Below are 13,476 nucleotides of genomic sequence, written 5' to 3' on the forward strand. Positions count from 1 at the left end.
GGCAGTGTGAGTTTTTATACTAATATGGGCATCTCTATACATAACTTAATATAGATCCATTTCTTTTTGATGTCTACATAATAGTATAAATTAAAGCATTGAAAATTGTCTGTTGGAAACTGCATTAGCTTTTCCAAACTGTACATAAGTTTTGTTTCATACCATTAACCCTTAATATTTTATAAACTACAAAAAAATATGACTGCCAGAGAAATCTTAAAAAAGAACTTGGGTCTAAAGAACAAATGAGGAGCAATAATTCCAGAAAAGTCAAATTTAAAATATAGCAGGAAACAGTTTAGAATAATGAGGGGAAGGTTTATGAATTAAGAAATAAATTTATTAAACTAATATGCCAACTTATAGATTATATCAAATAGATCTTTGTGTAAAAATATAGTTACTGTCCTCTAGAAATATGCAATCTAGTCATATACTAGATATATGATTATGACTACAGGTAGCTATATTATAAGATTGGGTATGTTTGATTTCCTAAAACTGATACAAAAAAATATTTTATGAATTTGGTTGATCTAGAGTTCAGAGGAGAAAGCAAACACTTCTGACTTTGGTGATTGAGGAAAACTTTTATCCTATCCATTCTTTTATGTCTTCCCTATTATCATCTTTAGAATTATAATTAGTAAAAAAAAAAATAGAATTATAATCAGTATTAACATTTTGTTGCAGTTTGTAGGGAGTAATTTGGTAAAATATAACCAATTACTATTTGGTAATAAACATGGGTTAATTGAAAGGAAATGCTGTATTTCATCCTATGTTCTTTTACCACCCAAAGGTAGGTGAACAGAAAGAATAGATTATCTTTTCTTTTGTAAATTATCCACCACATGTTTTTATTTTTAAGTGACTTCCTTTTTTAAGTTTTAATTTTATTTTTTTTTCCTCACTTGGGTGTACTCTTTAATCCCCATCCCATCTTTTACCTATCCCACCCACACCCCACTCTGATAACTCTCAGTTTGTTCTCTGTGGTTAAGAGACTATTTCTTGGTTTGTCACTCTCTCTTTTTTTTCCTTTGCTCGTTTGTTTTGTTTCTCAAATTCCACATATGAGTGAAATCATATGGTATTTGTCTTTCTCTGACTTATTTCCCTTAGCATTAGCTTTCTAGCTTCATCTATGTTGCAAATGGCAAGATTTCATTCCTTTTATGACTGCATAATATTCTATTTTGTGTGCGTGTGTGTGTGTGTATACAACCACATATATATCCATTCATTTTTCGATGACTACTTTGGCTGTTTCCATAATTTGGCTATTGTAAATAGTACTGCAATAGATATAGGGATGCATATATCCCTTTGAATTAGTGTTTTTGTATTTTTTGGGTAAACACCCAATAGTGCAATTATTGGATCGCAAGGTAGTTACAGTTTTAATTTTGGGGGAACCTTCTTATTGTTTTCAGTTTCTGCACTAGTTTGCATTCCCAACGGTGCATGAAGTTTCCTTTTGCTCCACATCCTTGCCAATACCTGTTGTTTCGAGTGGCTTCCTTCTTTGATGTTCTCTTTTTAGTTCAATTTGTTTAAATATTTTTAATCTAAATAACAATTTTCTAAATAACAATTTAAGTATTTTTAATCTAAATGACAATTTTCAAACTTATTTTTCAGATTGAACTCATTTGCCAGCAAAATAATATAATAGTATTGGAAGATACAATTAAAAGGCTTAGATCTGTAAGTATGTTTTTCATAAATGTAGGTTGAGGAATCATTTTTATTCTGTTAGACTACAAAAAAATGATGTATGTGTTTTAGCTCTCATGCATTTTGTGAACAATGAAAAATGTTTTCTAAAATCAGCACTCTGGTGTACAAGGGCACTTCCCATTTGTAAGAGCCTTACCGTTCTTGCTCTATTTCATCGTTACACCTTTCTTTCCTAGGGGTGGAAAGAACTTTTGGTTGGTTCTATTGGTGTCCTTAGCTACTACTTGATTGAATGATGACTGTGAATAATTTAATTCTCAAAATATAAGATGCATTTGTTTACACATTAACTTTTATTCCTCCTAGTAATAAATATTAAGTCAGATGTTGTATGTTAATTCCGAGTAATGTGTTTTTTGTTTTTGTTTTATCTAACAATGTAAAAATGAAAAAGTGCTCTGTTCAGATAATTTAATGCTATCATTTAAAATATTTGGAACACCCTCTCTGAAAGCATATCTGTAATTTTCTCCCAATAAAGTATTGGTAAAATAAAGATTGTAAAAGAAAAAATGCTTCTGAGGTGAATGAGAATGTACTTGAAAGTATATACAAGTATAGAATATCCAGCATTCATTTAATTTATTCATTTGTTGAACAATTATTGAATAAAACTTAGATGCAATGAAAGAAGTTTTAATATTAGCATTCTTGTTTTCTAAGTAAATGTATTCAATTTCTAGGACTTGTAACTAGATCTGTGGACATTTCTGGCCTCTGAAATTTCTTTACCATTTTTTCTTAAAATTATTGAGTAAATTTGAGGTGCTTTCAGTTAAATAAAAATATAGTACATTCAGAAATGCTAGAAAAAGAAGACATCTAGCTGCTTTCTAAGGAGTATAGATGAATTATTTTTATAATACCAAATTTATTATTTTTTAAGGACCCTGTTTATTCAATTTTCATTTAGAAGATGATACTATGGTTTAACTTGAAATAATGACCCAATTTTTTCCTCCTTGGCAAGATAATTTTAGAGACTGAAAAAGCACAAAATAAATCTCCTTCCAGACTTGATTCCTTTGTCAAGACTTTAGAAGCAGACAGAGATTACTACAAGAGTGAAGCTCAAAATTTGAGAAAGATGATCAGAAGTAGATCTAAAAGTCCAAGACGCCCATCTCCATCTTCCCGGGTAGGTTTTGGAAACTTACAAATATTTTGGAGTTTGTTCCTCAAACACAAACGTTTGTTCTTTGATTTACGTAATGTGTAAATAATTCATTTTGATTTGGCATGAATTGGTATATCCAAGAATTGGGGAAACAGATCTCTTTGATGGCACAGTGGTTCATTGAATTTGATTCTTTATCACTAGTATTGGTAATGGTTGGGAGGTAATCAGATAAATGTGGAACAATTTGGGATGAAACTTTTTAAAAGAGGAGTGATTTTTTTAACTTTTTTTTTCATCATTTCCTTTCATTATATAGTCATGTTTGCTTGAGTAGAGATTGTGTACTGCTATTAGTAGCACTGATTTTTAGAACCACATGTCAAAGAAGAATTTCAAATTTCTTATGTAATAACTGTAGGGTACAAACTGTGATGTCGAGCTTTTGAAGACAACAAGAGACCGTGAAGAACTTAAATGCATGCTGGAAAAATATGAGCGTCATTTGGCAGAAATTCAGGGTAATGTCAAGGTTCTTACATCTGAAAGAGACAAGACCTTTCTTCTTTATGAACAGGTAAACTTATTTATAAATGAAATATCTAATTAATAATAATCAATTCCAGAGACAAATAATTTTTTAAGTTCTCTAAGAATGCTTAAATCTCCCAATCAGGGCAGCCTGGGTGGCTCAGCGGTTTAGCGCCACCTTTGGCTCAGGTTGTGATCCTGGAGTCCCAGGATTGAGTCCTGCGTTGGGCTCGCTGCTTGGACCCTGCTTCTCCCTCTGCCTGTGTCTCCGCTTCTCTCGCTCTGTCTCTCATGAATAAATAAATAAAATCTTTTTAAAAATAAATTAATAAATCTCCCAATCAAATTAACATAACATTTGGGAATTACTTTATTCTTAAGATATTCTTAATGAAACCTATCTTCTTAGAGGTGAATTTATGGCCTTCAGAGTAGATGAGGTCTCAGAATGAGAAAGCTATAAAGGAATGGAGAAGTCAAAATGTAGTGTTGGGATTTTTTTTTTTTTCGATTGGCAGAGGAACCTTTAAAAGAGATAAAGAGGATCAGAAACTAAGGTAGAACAATATTAAGCCCAAGGGAGGAAAGAATCTAAAACCTGGTGTTAGAGACAATGTCAAATGTTACCAAATACCAAAAATGGGAACTGAGAAAAGGCTATATAGTGAGGTCATTTTTTGAAATTCTGCAAAAATGTAGGTATAGGAATCAGGCAGTTTACACTCGGGTGGGAGGGTAGGTGCGAGGAGCAGGCAATGGGTACAAACCATGGTGCTTAAAGAAAAAATTATGTCAAATGCAAAAGAGATATGGGATTGCAAATGGGGCAACAAGGTCAAATGACATTTTTCAAGATAGAGGAGGCATGTATTAGTAGAAAGCAGGGAAGAAAGAGCCAGTGGAGAGGGAGCTATTCAGAGTGAGAGGAAATAATTATACAGTTGAGTCTTGAACAAAGTGGGACTATGGGTGCCAACCCTCTTGCTCAGTTGGAAAATCTATGTATAACTTTCGACTCCCCAGAATTTAATTGTAACTAGTCCATTGACCAGAAACTTTAGCAATAATGTAGTCAATTAACATGTTTCTTATATAGGTATTATACACTTCTCTTCCAATAAAATAATCTAGAGGACATGTTAGTAAAAAAATCATAAGGAGGAGAAAATACATTTATAGTAATATATTGTATTTATTGAAGACATCTATGTATAAGTGGACCTTATATAAGTTCAAACTCATGTTGTTCAAGGATCAGTTGTAATTGAGTCAGGAGTATCCTAGAAGACATTTCAGGAGATGAGGTCCAGGATTCTGGTAAAGGCTTTGCTATGGAAATTGAGAGGTAATATATCTTCCTCTGAGACTTGGAGACCAGCTGAATAGTTAGTGATCAAAATCAAGAGAAAGAAAGATTAGGGACTTTTAAATAGCACAGTAGGATATGAAATCACCTGTAGGTGTCCAGTAGGTTTGGGACTTGAGGGTGGTTTGAACAAGTATGAGAGAGTATATTGGGTTGTCAGTAAGGATTGATAGGCCTTCTGTCAGAGTAAAAGTAGCCAGGACACGGAAATGGCATATATATTTATGTAGAGAAGGATGGGAACAGTATAATATTTATTAAAATAGAATTTTGTTGAACCCAAATTTATATAACAAAATGGATGGAGTGTATTACATGCATATTTCTTAGTAAGACATTCTCTCTTGGCATTGATTGCCTCCAAATTTTAAAAAATTTTTAGCAAAGATATAATAAATCAAACTTTTATTTTTTACACATTCACTTGCATTTTTGGGTATCATTTGCATTTATTTATAGAAGCTCACTTAAAAATGTTGCATGCACTTATATATATGGGTTGTATTTAATTGGCTTGATATAAGATAGCTGTATTTATGTCTGTTCTAAAGTTTATTAAATAGAAGTCTATATATTTAAATAATAGGCACAAGAAGAAATTGCCCGACTTCGACGAGAAATGATGAAAAACTGTAAATCTCCTAAATCAACAACAGCACATGCCATCCTCCGGCGGGTGGAGACTGAAAGAGATGTAGCCTTCACTGATTTACGAAGAATGACCACAGAACGAGATAGCCTGAGGGAAAGGCTAAAGGTTTGGGTAAATTTTATCTGTATGACCATTTCTGAAACACAGTAGAGTGACATTGAAAACATTTTTTTTTTTTTTAAACAGATTGCCCAAGAGACAGCATTTAATGAGAAGGCCCATTTGGAACAAAGGATAGAGGAGCTGGAGTGTACAGTTCATAACGTAAAGAAAAATCACTTTTGTGCTTTCGGCTATAAACTGTCAGTAGCTTCCCCCTTTCCCTTGTTTTCCATATTCAGAGAAACTCTTTTATTTTTCTAAGATAGTGTTAATAATCTTTAATATTTAAGATGGTGTGCATGGTATAAATTATCACTTTTTCATTATTTATTTCCTTCCAAAAAAATACAAGTAAAGTCTTTTTTTCTGTTGGGTTGCAAGTGTGTTCTTTTAAAAAACCCATTAGGGATACATCTGTGAGATTTTAGCAACTTTCTCATCTCCCTATTTTATTAAAGATAGCATTGTCAGATACAGAGAAACTGTTTTATTCTATCTAAAGGGTAGCTAAAGTAGAAGAAAGTATTATGAAATTAAAATTAATGAGAAGAATGTATTTAAGCTGAATTTAAAAGTGAAGCATCACTTTTTACTAATCAAGAATTTTAGATGCTATGAATATGTATTTGAGATGTTATGACTATATAAACAAAATTAGGGGAATTTGACTTTCTATTACCAAATTTAATTGAATGTATTTATAAATTCATCTGTATTACGTTATAATGAGAAAACATTACTCAGGAGAGAGAAACATTTTTTTCATAATTCCTTTTTATATGTATAATTTGTTAATGTTTAACAACAAATAAATCCTTTTGCAAATAAGTTAAGTTACATATGCTGCAGTCAAAATGAACCAGATTGAAAATGTAGATGCATATACTGTGATAGGCTTTATGCACAGGTTGTACAGTGGCTTGTTCTTGTTCGTCTTCCACAGTACTTTGTCCATACAGCCTTCCACAACATTCAAATCTAATCTAATCATCTCTTAGTGTAAATCTCGTCATATGCCACAGTTTGCACAAAGAAAGGATGTCTCTCAGGAAGATTTTGTTAGTGGTGGCAATAACCTTGTCATTCTACTTGTATAGCTTGATGATGAACGTATGGAGCAAATGTCAAATATGACTTTGATGAAGGAAACCATAACTACTGTGGAAAAAGAAATGAAATCACTAGCAAGAAAGGCAATGGACACTGAAAGTGAACTTGGCAGACAAAAGGCAGAGAATAATTCTTTGAGGTAAACTAAATTACCTTTAAACAACTAGTTTACTATAACTACTAGATCTGCTTTTTGTATTTTATAATGATAATATTTGTTGACTTTAATTTCTTAGAGGGTTATTATGAAGCATTTGTAGAAATCTCAGCACACATTAAATGATTTCCCCAAATTCCCTTATGGACAGGTAATGTCATACTTTTTCTTTTTTTTAACGATTTTATTTATTTATTCATGAGAGACACACACAGAGAGAGAAGCAGAGACATAAGCAGAGGGAGAAGCAGGCTCCATCCAGGGAGCCTGATGTGGGACTCTAACCAGGCATTCTGGGATCACGCTCTGAGCCAAAGGCAGACGCTCATCCATTGAGCCACCCAGGCGTCCCTAGTAGTGCCATAGTTAACTAGGAATTAAACTTCTGGTAACCATCTTACATTTGCAGAAAGCCTAATGTTTAACTGAAATAGCTTTTACAAAGTCTGTCTGGGTACCAAGCATATTTGACTTTGGCGTTTGAACATGTAGGACCATATAATGGAACCTCTGTTAATTGAATGCCAAGTTGGTACTTAACCCTTCCTACATACTGGTATGGTAGTCAGAGAAATTCCAAATAAAGCAACCTACAGGCAATAAGTATAGGGGAATAAGTTTTTGAAGACCTCCATGTTAGCAGTTTTAGTGTCTTTTGAGGGGAAAGATAGCATTCTACATATTCAGTTATGTTGAATTGCAGTGTATCTGAACATTTGAAAAATAGTAGTTCATATGAGTGTGAAATATATTATTAAGTCTACAGGTAATACTTGGTTCATATTTTCATATGAACTCCGATAGTCCTCTCTTTGATCTTTCAAGGGTGTGTGATACATATGTTGGAATAACTTGTTAGGACAGATAATCACTCATATTTTTCCTTCATTTAGTTTTAAATTTCCTATTTAAAAGGATAATGCAAGCTCAGGTAAAATAAAAATAATAATAAAATGCCACAAAAACAATAACAAAGAAAACCCTGGAGAATAGAAAAAAAGTGAAGATAATTTAAATCATCCATGATTCCCTAACTCACTGAAAACTATTATTAATATAGATCTCTTTATAACCAGGAATATTTCCGTCCATGTTACATGAGCTTTCTATGTAATTGACGTCTTTCTATATTAGCTTACATATTTGGCCAGCCTCACTTAATTGTATATCATAAGCATTGCCAGTATTATTAGAAGTTCCTTGAAAGCATTTTAGTAGTTTATTAAAATATTCTATCAGATAGTTATATGATACTTGGAAGGTTTTTGCATACATTTGTTTTCTTTTAACAGTATTATTAGAGTCTAATTGACATACATTCAGTAAACTGCACATGTTTAAAGTGTTCAGTTTGGTAAGTATGTGTATATACCTGTAAAACTGTTGGCACAATTAAGATAGTGGCCCTATCCATCATTCCTGAAAGTTTCTTCATTTCTCTCTGTAACCTCTCACCTATCCTGCCAATCCCTAAACAACCACTGATTTGCCTTCTGTCCTGGAGATTTGTTTGGATTTTCTAAAATGTTATATAAATGAAATCATATAGTATATATTCTTTTAGGGACTGTTTTCCCTCAGCATAATTATTTTGAAATTTATCCATATACTATCATCAATAGTTTGATTTATTCTTTTCTGTTTATTCTTTATTTTTTTATTTTTATTTATTTATTTATTTATTTATTTATTTATTTATTTATTTATTATTTTTTATTTTTATTTTTATTTATTATTCTTTTCTGTTTATTCTTTATTCTTTTATTTTTATTTATTATTTATTTATTTATTTATTTCTGTTTATTCTTTTCTGTTGCTGAAGTATTCCATTTTATGAATATATGGACATTTCAGTTGTTTCCAGTTTGGAGCTATAACAAATAAAACATTCTTGTGTCTTCTTACGTGAATCTTTGTTTGGACATAGCTTTTATTTTTCTTGGATGAAGTACATAAGAGTACAGTAACTGAATCATGTGATGGATAAATGTTTAACTTTTGAAGAATATATTAAACTATTTTCCAAGGTGTCTGTACTGTTTTATTTTACATTTACACCAATAGTGTATGAGTGTTGCAGGTGTTCTGTAGCCTCATCTCAACACTCGGTATGCATTATCTTTTAATCTTAACCATTATAATAGGTATGTATTATGGTTTTAATTTGCCTTCCCTAATGACTAATGATTTTGAGCATCTGTGCATGTGCTTATGTACCATACATTTATCTTCTGTAGTGTCTATTCAAATCTTTTGCACACTTCTATTGAATTGTTTATATTGTTATCAAATTGTAAAAGTCCTTTCTATATTCTAAGTCCTATGTCAGGTATATTTTGCAGGTTTTCCCCACTATGTGGCTTACCTTTTTATTAAGTGTGTTTTAAAAAGCAAATGCTTTCCATTTTGATTAAGTGAAATTTATTGATTTTTAAAAAAAATTATATTCAGCTTTTTGTATTCTTTTAAAGAAATTGTTGTCAAGCATAAGGTCACTAAATTTTTCTTCTGTGTTTTCTTCTAGCAGTGTTATAGTTCTTTTTTTTTTAAGATTTTATTTATTTATTCACAAGAAACACAGAGAGGAGAGAGAGGGAGAGAGGCAGAGACGCAGGCAGAGGGGGAAGCAGGCTCCAGGCAGGGAGCCTGACATGGAACTCGATCCTGGGTCCCCAGGATCACACCCTGGGCTGAAGGCAGTGCTAAACTGCTGAGCCACTCGGGCTGCCCTACATTATAGTTCTTAATGTTTAAGTCTGCTATCCATTTCAAAGTTTGTATATAGTACAAGATATAGATCAGAGTTCACTTTTTTTTTTGCATAAAGATATCCAGTTGTTCCAGTATTTGTTGAAAAACTATCCTTTCTATGCTATATTGTTTTTGTATTTTGTAGAAGGTCAATTGTCCATATATGTATAGGTCTTTTCTTGATGATCTATTTTGTCTGATTGTTCTATGTATATATCTTGATCCCAATATAGCCCAGCCAATTACTTTGTGTGTGTGTGTGTGTGTTTTTAAGGTCTTCAGATTAGGTAATGTTAGTCCTCCAACTTTGTTCTTTCTCAAAGTAGTTTTGGCTATTCTGTTGTATTTTATTTTAATTTTAGAATCAGTTTCACAGTGTATACAAAAAAAAAAAAACCTGCTTGGGAATTTGATTGGAATTGGGAAAAGTGACATCTAAGGAATATGAAGAGATCCCACTCGCAGAGTATATTGCTCCATTGTTTAGATCTTTAATTTTCCTCAGCAGTGTTTTGTAGTTTTTAGTGTATAGGTCCTGTACTTCTTTTGTCAAATTTATCTCTATTTCCTATTTTTTGATGCTGTTGGAAGTGGAATTTTTAAATTTCACTTTCTGATTGCTTATTGCTTATATATGAAAATACAATTGTTTTTAAAAATAAACAATAGGGGATCCCTGGGTGGCGCAGTGGTTTGGCGCCTGCCTTTGGCCCAGGGCGCGATCCTGGAGACCCAGGATCGAATCCCACGTCGGGCTCCCGGTGTATGGAGCCTGCTTCTCCTTCTGCCTGTCTCTCTCTCTCTCTCTCTCTTTCTCTCTCTCTCTCTCTCTCTGTGACTATCATAAATTTTAAAAAATAATAATAAATATTTTTCAAAAGTTTTAGATTAACAGAGCAATTGTGAAGATGGTAGAGTTCCTACATACCTCATACCAATTTCCTCTATTAACATCTTACACTAGTACATTACATTTGTTACAATTAATGAATCAGTTATTTGATACATTACTAACTGAAGTCCATACTATATTCAGATTTCCTTAGTTTTCCTCTAATGTCCTTTTTCTGTTCAGGATCCTATCCAGGACACAAAATTACATTTAGTTGTCATGTCTCCTTAGGCTTCTCTTGGCTATAACAGCCTCATACTTTCCTTGTTTTTGATGACCTTGACAGTTTTGAGGAATACTGATCAGGTATTATGTAAAATGTCTCTCATTTGGGGTTTGTCTGCTGTTTTTGTCATGATTAGACTGGATAATTTCTTTTTGAGAGTGGTCACAGAGGTAAAATGCCATTTTAGGATATGTGTGTGTGTGTGTGTGTGTGTGTGTGTGTGTGTATATATATATGGTATTATGAGTACATAATGTTCATAAATTTATTATCATTGATTTTGACCTTGATCACCTGGCTGAGGAAATGTTTGCCTTTTCCAGAACGTCATATAATTGAGATCATACAGTGTACAACCTTTTCAGACTAGCTTCTTTCACTTAGTAATGTGCATTTTAGGTTCATTCATGTTTTTTCATACCTGGATAGCTTATTTCTTTTTATCATTGAATAATAATCTATCATCTGTATGTACTACAGTCTGTTTATCCATGCACATATTAAAGGACATCTTGGTTGCTTCCAGTTTTTGGCAATTATAAATAAAGCTGCTGTAAGCTTTCTTTTTTTTTCTTTCTTTTTTTTTCAAGATTTTATTTATTCACTTTGTTAGAGAGACAGAACATAAGCAGGGGAAGCAGTAGGCAGAGGGAGAGGAAGAAGCAGGCTTCCCGCTGAGCAGGGAGCCCAATGTGGGGCTCCATCCCAGGACCCTGGGATCATGACCGGAGACAAAAGCAGACACTTAACCAAATGAGCCACCCAGGTGGCCCATGCTGCAAACTTTCATATGCAGGCTTTTGTGTGGACAGAGGTTTTCAGATCAGTTCAGTAAATACTTAGGGGCACAATTGGTGAATCATAGAGTAAAACTGTATTAAGCTTTATAAGAAACTGTTCAACTCTGTCAAAGTGACTATACCATTTTGCATTCCCACCAGCAATGAGTGAGAGTTTCCGTTGCTCCATATCCTTATTAGCATTTGGTTTGTCACATTTTTGTATTTAACCATTATAATAGGTGTATAGCAATATCTCATTGTTTTAATTTGCTAATGACAATTTATGTGGAGTATCTTTTCATATTGTTACTTGCCATCTGTATATTTTCTTTGGTGAGGCATCTGTTTAGATATTTTGCCCATTTTCCAATTTTTTGTTTACTTATTGTTGAGTTTTAAGAATTCTTTGAATATTTTGGATACATGTTGTTATCAAATATGTGGCTTGCAAATACATACTTCCTATCTATGTCTTATCTTTTCATTCTTTTAATGGTGCCTTTTGCAGAGCAGAAATTTTAAATTTTGATGAAGTTCAACTTTACCTTATACTTTCATGGATCGTATTTTTGGTGTTGTATTTAAAAACTCATTATCAAAACCAAGGGTGCATATTTTTCTCCTATGTTTTCTCCTAGAAGTTGTATAGTTTTGCATCTTATGCTTAAGTTCAATGATCTATGTTAATTCTGTGAGAGATGTAAGTTCAGTTCACTTAATTTGCATATGGGTGTCTTGAAATTGTTCTAGCATCATTTGTTGAAATACTAGCCTTTCTGTATTGTCTTTGCTCCTTTATCAAAGATCAATTGCTTATATTTGTGTGGGATCTCTATTTTGTTCCATTGATCTATTTTGAGCATTCTTTTGCCAAACAATGCTGTCTTGATTACTATACTATATAGTAAGTCTTGAAACTAGGTAGTGTGAATCCTCCAACTTTCTCTTCATTGGAAGTGTATTGGCTATTTTCAGTCTTTTGCCTTTCCATATAAAATTTAGAATCCATACCTCTCTAAAATAAATACCTATAAAATAGCTTTCTGAGATTTTAACTGGATTTGCACTGAATCAGGTTGGGGAGAACGAGTATCTTAATACGGAATGTTTCAATCCATCAACATGGAATATTTCTCCATTTATTCAGATCTTTAATTTCTTTCATCATTGTTTTATAGTTCCCTTCCTGTAGATACTGTGCATTAATTTTGGGAAGTTCTAGGCCATTATTACTTAAAACATTTTTTTAAATTGAAGTATAGTTGATTTATATTTAAGTGTAAACATAGTGATTTGACACTATATACCTTATGAAATGTTCACCACAATGAGTGTAGTTACCATAGATCACTGTACAGTTATTATAATATTGACTATATTCCCTATATTGTACTTTTCATCCTCATGAATTTATTTTATAATTACTTCAAATATTTCTTAGGCTCTTGTTCTCTTCTTTTTTCTCCTTTTGGTATTTCAGTTAATACTCACAGTTCTTGGTGTTCTGTTCTGTTTTTGTTTTTGTTTTTCTTTTTGCGTTTCAGTTTGGGAAGTTTTTATTGACCTGTTTTTAAGCTCAATGATTTATGCTTGGCTGTGTCCAAACTACTGACAAGACCATCAAAAGCATTCTTCGTTTTTGTCACGTCTTTTGCTTTCTAGCATTTCCTTTTCTTTCAGAGTTTCCATCTCTGTTTATTGTTACCTACCTGTTACTGCATATTGTCTACTTTTTCCATTAGTGTCCTTAAGAATTAGTCATAGTTATTTAAAGTTTCCTGTCTGATAATTCCCATGTTTGTACTATATTTGAGTCTGGTTTTATCCTTCAGGTTGTGTTTTTGACTTTTGGCATGGCTCCTAATTTTTTTGTTGAAGCCACACATACTGTATTGAGTGTTAACTGAAGTAAGTAAGCCTTTAGTGTGAATGTTTATGTTAATTTGGCTGGCGATTGAGCTGTGTTCAATGTTTGTGGTAGATGTAGGTGCCAGGGACTTCAAATTCCTCTCTTGTCCTGATTGTTGTTTCTCCTTTTGACTTTAAG

At 32.6% G+C, this 13,476-nt stretch overlaps 1 protein-coding gene across 1 annotated transcript in view; it reads left to right on the forward strand.

Moving 5' to 3' along the window:
- TSGA10 (testis specific 10) overlaps positions 1-13,476 on the forward strand; it is a 123,061-nt gene that overhangs the window by 16,164 nt on the left and 93,421 nt on the right. Inside the window, exons 4-9 of the mRNA XM_055327980.1 lie at positions 1,645-1,710; positions 2,714-2,881; positions 3,282-3,437; positions 5,344-5,514; positions 5,596-5,673; positions 6,609-6,760. Of these exons, the coding sequence (XP_055183955.1) occupies positions 1,645-1,710; positions 2,714-2,881; positions 3,282-3,437; positions 5,344-5,514; positions 5,596-5,673; positions 6,609-6,760 (791 nt within the window). The remainder of the gene's footprint in view (positions 1-1,644; positions 1,711-2,713; positions 2,882-3,281; positions 3,438-5,343; positions 5,515-5,595; positions 5,674-6,608; positions 6,761-13,476) is intronic.

The sequence above is a fragment of the Nyctereutes procyonoides genome, unplaced genomic scaffold (assembly GCF_905146905.1).
Source record: "Nyctereutes procyonoides isolate TBG_1078 unplaced genomic scaffold, NYPRO_anot_genome, whole genome shotgun sequence".
NCBI classification, from domain to species: Eukaryota; Metazoa; Chordata; class Mammalia; order Carnivora; family Canidae; genus Nyctereutes; species Nyctereutes procyonoides.